This window comes from Crotalus tigris, unplaced genomic scaffold, assembly GCF_016545835.1.
Source record: "Crotalus tigris isolate CLP2741 ecotype Arizona unplaced genomic scaffold, ASM1654583v1 scf7180000018517.1768243, whole genome shotgun sequence".
NCBI classification, from domain to species: Eukaryota; Metazoa; Chordata; class Lepidosauria; order Squamata; family Viperidae; genus Crotalus; species Crotalus tigris.
Genome location: NW_024097052.1, coordinates 431501 through 437839, shown reverse-complemented (window position 1 = coordinate 437839; position 6339 = coordinate 431501). Strand labels below are relative to the sequence as shown.

At 44.5% G+C, this 6339-nt stretch overlaps 1 protein-coding gene across 3 annotated transcripts in view; it reads left to right on the top strand.

Annotated features, from left to right (window-relative positions):
- The first annotated feature begins 74 nt into the window (after positions 1 to 74).
- The window catches only part of TEKT2 (tektin 2), a 76937-nt gene continuing 70672 nt past the window's right edge, over positions 75 to 6339 (top strand). Inside the window, exon 1 of one of the 3 annotated variants that reach the window (XM_039353343.1) lies at positions 75 to 260. In XM_039353343.1, coding sequence (XP_039209277.1) covers positions 213 to 260 — 48 coding nt within the window. In that variant the 5' untranslated portion in view covers positions 75 to 212. Of the gene's footprint in view, positions 261 to 6120; positions 6267 to 6339 lie in introns of those variants that run through there. The other 2 variants (XM_039353345.1, XM_039353344.1) reach the window with 2 other exon arrangements.

Genomic DNA, 6339 nt, shown 5'->3' with positions numbered 1-6339 from the left:
TCTTTCCTCAGCAAGTTCTGGGCCTCGGGCTTCTGCACACCAGGAAGGGCGGGCGCTGGGGGCGGAGGCGGCAACCCTCTCCCCCCCCCCCCCGAGCTTAAGAAGCCGAACCCAGCCCAGCCGAGCGGAGCCAAGTTGCAGGAGAAACCGTTCGGTCAACTGCTCTTCCCGGCTCCTCCACTAGAGGGCGAGACCTCCCACTCACCTGCCTCATGCTCACCCTGCGTCCTTCAGCGCGCACCTCGGCCAGGTGGGAGCAGGTAGTAATAATAATAATAATAATAATAATAATAATAATAATGATGATGATGATGATGATGATGATGATGATAATAATATAATAATAATAATAATAATAATAATAATAATAATAATAATAATAATAATAATAATAATAATAATAATAAAGAAAGACAAAAAAGTCTGGATAGTGGATGTGGCAGTGCAGAATAGAAGAGAAAGAACTGGAGAAGATAACAAAATACAAAGACCTACAAATAGAAATAGAAAGACTGTGGCAAAAGCAAGCAAGGGTAGTACCAATAGTCATAGGCTCCTTGGGTGCAATCCCAAAACAACTGGAGCGCCACTTGAACACCATTGGCATTGACAAATTCGCTATTAGTCAATTGCAAAAGGTGGCCTTATTAGGAACTGCTTCCATCCTGCGACGATATCTGTAATACCATCAAACATCCACATCTGCCTATCCCAGGTCCTGGGTAAGGAATCGATAGGTAGACAAAATACCAAATCCAGTCTGAACATCTGGCTGACTGTGCGATGATCAATAATAATAATAATAATAATAATAATAATAATAATAATAATAATAACTGGAGGTCATCTAGTCCAACCCCCTGCTCAGGCAGGAAACCCTATACCATTTTGGACAAATGGCTGTCCAGTCTCTTCTTAAAAACTTCCAGTGTTGGAGCGTTCACCGCTTCTGGAGGCAGGTTGTTCCACTGGTTCCTAACTGTCAGGAAGTTTCTCCTTGGTTCTAGGTTGCTTCTCTCCTTGATTAGTTTCCATCCGTTGCTTCTTGTCCGGCCTTCAGGCACTTTGGAGAAAAGCTTGACTCCCTCTTCTTTGGGGCAGCCCCTGAGATATTGGAAGACTGCTATCATGTCCTCCCTCGTCTTCTCTTCATTAAACTAGACATACCCAATTCCAGCAGCCGTTCCTCCAGTAGACTCCAGTCCCCTAATCATCTTTGTTGCTCTTCTCAGTACTCCTTCTAGAGTCTCAACATCTTTTTTACATCGTGGTGACCTAAACTGGATGCCGTATTCCAAGTGTGGCCTTACCAAGGCATTGTAGAATGGTATTAATACTTCACGTGATCTTGATTCTATCCCTCTGTTAATGCAGTCTAGCACTGTGTTGGCCTTTTTGGCAGCTGCAGCACACGGCTGGCTCATATTTAGGTGATTGTCCACTAGGACTCCAAGGTCCCTAACAGTTACTACTATTGAGCAAGGTACTCCTTATACTATACAAGGTAAACTTGCTGAGCCAACTAAAGCGGGCAGGTACGTGAAAGCCAGCTCAGCTCTTGCTGACTTCACAGAGCCGACCAGGCAGTTTTCCTGAGGTGATGTAAAAGAGGGTTGTTGTTTTTTGCTCCACCACTTTTTTTTTAAAAAAAGTCCAGGACTAAAACAAATAATGATCTGATAATAATGAAAATAATCACCCGCTCTTGCGCTCTTTAAGTGGTCTCAGCCAAGCCAGGCCATCTCCTGGGGCTTCTCCTGAGCAGGCAAGGGTGGTGAAGTAATGGCAGGGCTCCTATTGCATCACAACCTGGTGTGTGTCGGCAGAAGGAAAGTCTCTTCTGGAAACTGGTCTTCCTTTTGCCTTCAGCGGATTTTGTCTGCCTTTCATACCTCAAAGCAAGCCTGAGAAATTAAACTGGGCAGGCAAGTTTTTGGGCAATGATGTGATTTCTGGAAGTCTTCCCAACGCTTAACCACAGGCCCACCCTGGGAAGGAAGTGGGTGTGAGAAACAGTAACGCAACGGTGTCTTCCATGTAAATGTTGTAGAGAATTGTCTAACTTAAATCTTTCTCCCTGCGGCTCCCTTTTCGAAACCAGTCAGTCTTGCATCGCTTGCCCTGTCACTGCACATTTGCTCCTGTTTGGTTGGGATTGGCAAACCTGAACATGGATGTTCAGGCAAAAACAAAAACAAAAACAACCATTTGAAGGCACTCTGTGTAATTTTTGCCCAGCCTTCTGTGTTGCATTCCAAAAAGTCCTCCTGGGATCTTTTCTCAGCCTTTGACTGGCTGAGGCTATAGGAGCCTCTGAAATTTCCCTCAATGAGAAGAAGTTGCATGCTATATCCACATACAGCTAGTCCCCGACTTACAACAATTTATTCAGTGACTGACGTTACAGCAGCACTGAAAAATGAACTGGTGACTGGTTTTCCCACGGTCATGGGATCGAAATTCAGGCCCTTGACAACTGGCGTGTATTTATGACAGTTGCACCGTGCTGGGGCTCACGTGATCCCCACGTGCGACCTTCCAGCTGGCTTCTGACAAGCAAAGTCAATGTGGGGTGGTGGTGGTGCCAGATTCACTTAACAGCTGCATGATTCTTTTAACAACTGTGGCCCCCCCAAAAATGTTAGAAAATGGTACACAGCTCACTTAACGACAGGTCTAGCTTGCCAATAGAAGTGTTGGGTTCAATTGTAGTCATAAGTTGAGGACTACCTGTGTATGCTGTGCGGTTATGCTTCTCTCTTTGTGTTGGGTGTACAGGGTGACCTGCATAGTACATGCTATGGTCACAAGAGCAGGAAGAAGAGAACTTAGCCGCTTGCTCTTTCCGCTGGTGTCTCTTTCTCGCTCTTTCTCTCTCTCCCACCCTCTCCCTCTCTTTCTCTTTCTGTATTTTTCTGGCATTTTTTTTCCCTCTGACAAGAGTGAGAAAATCTTTCTTTTGCTGTGCCTTTTCATGCGGCAACTGGATTTCCGTGTTTTTCTTTGCAAAGCTTCTTCAGCTCTGAGTGGATGGTGGGGGATGGATGGATTTATATTCCTTGCAGACAGCTGGTCATTTGCATTTGGTGTCATAAGTGTGAAAAATGTCACTTTTTTCAATCCCCGTTGCAACTTCAGTCACTAAATACAGCATTAACCTTGTGAACTCTCAAGCTTCCTCCTTCCGATATATATTCAAGATGGACAGTATTTAATATTTATTTGCTATGTATATATAGGGGTGTGGGTCTAGACATATGTTGTTCATAGTATGTTTGGGTTTGTGTCATGTGTGTGTTTCACTTTGAGAGTGGGCAACTAAATTTCATTTTTAATGTGTGCCGTTGTGCCCACAGTATAAAAATGACAATAAAGTTTATCTTATCTTATCTTATCTTATCTTATCTTATCTTATCTTATCTTATCTTATCTTATCTTATCTTATCTTACCTTACCTTACCTTACCTTACCTTACCTTCTTATCTTATCTTATCTTATCTTATCATCTTATCTTATCATCATCTTATCTTAAATGAGCTGTTGTAAGTCAGTGTGGTTGTTTTATTGGGGGCTCATCTCTTGGTGCTTTCAGGGTGCACAGAGGGGGCTACCTCATAAGCTCTGGTTCCTGGTTCCTGTGACACAGAAAGTGGGGGGCATCAATGGAGCTGTTGACATCATTCTCAACTGCTGTCCATCTGCCTCTGCAACCACAATGGGCTGGGAGAACTTTCCTGCTGTGGTTTTCTCCAGAACCCTTGGTCAGATCTGTCCTGTTTTTGAACCTGATTTTCCTTGATAACGTTCTTGTTCCATACTAAATTTGTTCTGGTTGTCTTTGATTTTTGGAAAGTTTTCCTGCTGAAACCTAGAGTCCTGACGTCCTTTGTACAATTTCTTTCCAGCATCCTGTTGGGTTGGAAAGATTAAAAGGGCTGAATAGTTTTAGCTCAGATGCCCGTAAGCCCACCCAGGCCAGAGTGATGGTCTTGAACTTGACCTTGGTGCATTGTTTTTCTTTAATCTTAACCGTGCCCACTGCAGGACCCTCTTGGTGAGGAATACCCCTGGCCCCACTTGAGTGGGCAAATTCTCAAAGTGTTTGACACTGGGTGTCAAATAAAAATTTGTGCCTTTTAGCAAAATTTGTTAGCTTGAAAAGGGGCTCCTTCTGAAAGAGAAGAAAACAACTTTAAACAACAATTATGTAAAAATGGCGTTGAGAGACCCATTTGAACATTTTTACTCATTGGAATCTGAGGAGAGCTGGTTGCAGGTGTTTACAGCAGCCCTGGGTAATTTTGCAACATTGCCTATTAAACCAGTCTTGTTATCTGATCTTCTTCTTCTTCTTGTGCCATATCCATTACAAAGGAAATAATTATCGTATAGAATTCATCAGACTGACCTGGAAGGTGCGTCATAACAAAGGGGAAGTGAGGCTTTTTCTGGCTACTGTTGATTTATTTCCTATTTAGTTCTGATTTGCTTCAGGTCTTTAATCAAAAGCATTGCCTGAATCTGTAGCAAAGGGAACCCCCAAATTAACAAAGGGGAACATTTATAGCTCCGAGGAGTCCTTAGTGGTCTCTGAGTTTGGTTGTATGTATGCAGACGTTTCATTAGCCAAACTAGATAACATCATCAGTGAAACTCTGGCAAGAAAAGTCAGATGAGGCAACTCATTTAAGAACCGTTTCGCTTATCAATGGAAATTTGGGGCTGTATGATTGTAAGTTGAGGACTACCTGTATCTAAAGCACTAACAAAGGGACAGTCAAAGCAGCCCTGTTCAACATTCAGCTTGCGTTCGTTCTGTGTCTCAGAGAAATTGCAACCGGCTTCTAAATCCTTCAAAGAGCAGAGAAGCCCTGAATAAGTTCACACATAAGAGGTACTAAAGGCAACACACAACAAACAAACAAACAAACACACACACACACACACACACACACACACACACACAGAGCGAGAGAGCGAAAGAGAGAGAGAGAGAGAGAGAGAGAGAGAGAGATCACAAACTGGAACCCGTACCCAAAGCGAAATAAACGTAGATGGCTGTCATGGTTCCAAAAGTTGAAACTCTTCAAAGAACTTTGAGGCATTGTTTATCTTAAAGAATCTTTAATCGAGCAGCAGAGCTTCGGCATGTACATAGTTGAAACCAAAATCTGAATTCCCCTCCCCTAAACACATAGTATCAAAGCACAAGTCCATCCTCCAATTAACAGTCATAAATCACATTCTCCAATTAGTCTGAAATGCAAACCTTCCCTCCAGTTTCATAACCCCATTCCTTATCGTCTCTTATTTCAAACAACCTTGGAGAATACTCTACTGCAATGTTGTTAGGTCTAACTAATCCCCATACACATTCTTCCCCCTTCCCCCCCACCAGCATCATCTAATTCTAACTCTAAAAGTAACACACAGGTTAAAGAGAAAATGGCTGCATCTCATATATCAGTGGTGGCGAAGCTATGGCACGGGTGCCAGAGGTGGCACTCGGAGCCCCCTCTGTGGGCACACGTGCCATTGCTCCAGCCTTGCCTCCCCCCACAATCCCCTCCTCACCAGCAGCCCCCCTGGAGGAGAGTCGCCCTGGAGCGTGGCCCACACAGAGCAGCGCAGCCAAGGACATGGCAGCCAGGCAGCGTGGACAAGACTCTGACCTCATGCCCCATCGCGCACAGTTGAGGGCAGAGGGCGTGGCCGCCATGGTGCTGCTGGGCTGCCTGGGCGATCTGCAGCGGACCCTGGAGGCAGTGAGTGGCCCTGCGGGCAGGCAGGGTGGGGCGGAGTGGGGGTGGGGCAGGGAGAGGAGCAGGGGCGGGACCAGTTTTTGGGCACTCGGTCTCTAAAAGGTTTGCCATCACTGTCATATATTGTCAAAGCGAGAACGTCCGATGTTAGCAGCGTCGACAATGGCTTTAATTAAAGATCAATTACACCGATCAATGTTGGTTAGGAAACTGGTTGCCTGCCAGTCTGAATTCAAAATAAAGGTACTGTAGTCAGACTGCAACTCATTTGCACGGGAGAAGGCCATTTTTTTCCCCCAAGCTGGCATTTTTTTATTTTATTTTTTTGGGTATGCTGTTAACGCTGCAGATTTCTTCACTTGCTGCCTGCCTGGCTATGAATGCCCTGGCTGAGAAGGAGAGTTGTAATCCTGCACAGTTTGGAAAATACCAGCATGGAGAAGGATGAATTAAATTCTTTGGCAGAGCCTGCGAGTTGCTAGAAGATGGTTGATTGGCTGGCACGTAAGTTGGTTTGAACCGACCTTCTCAATAGATTTTGTGTCATTCTTTGCTACTTCTAAAATACTATCTTTTC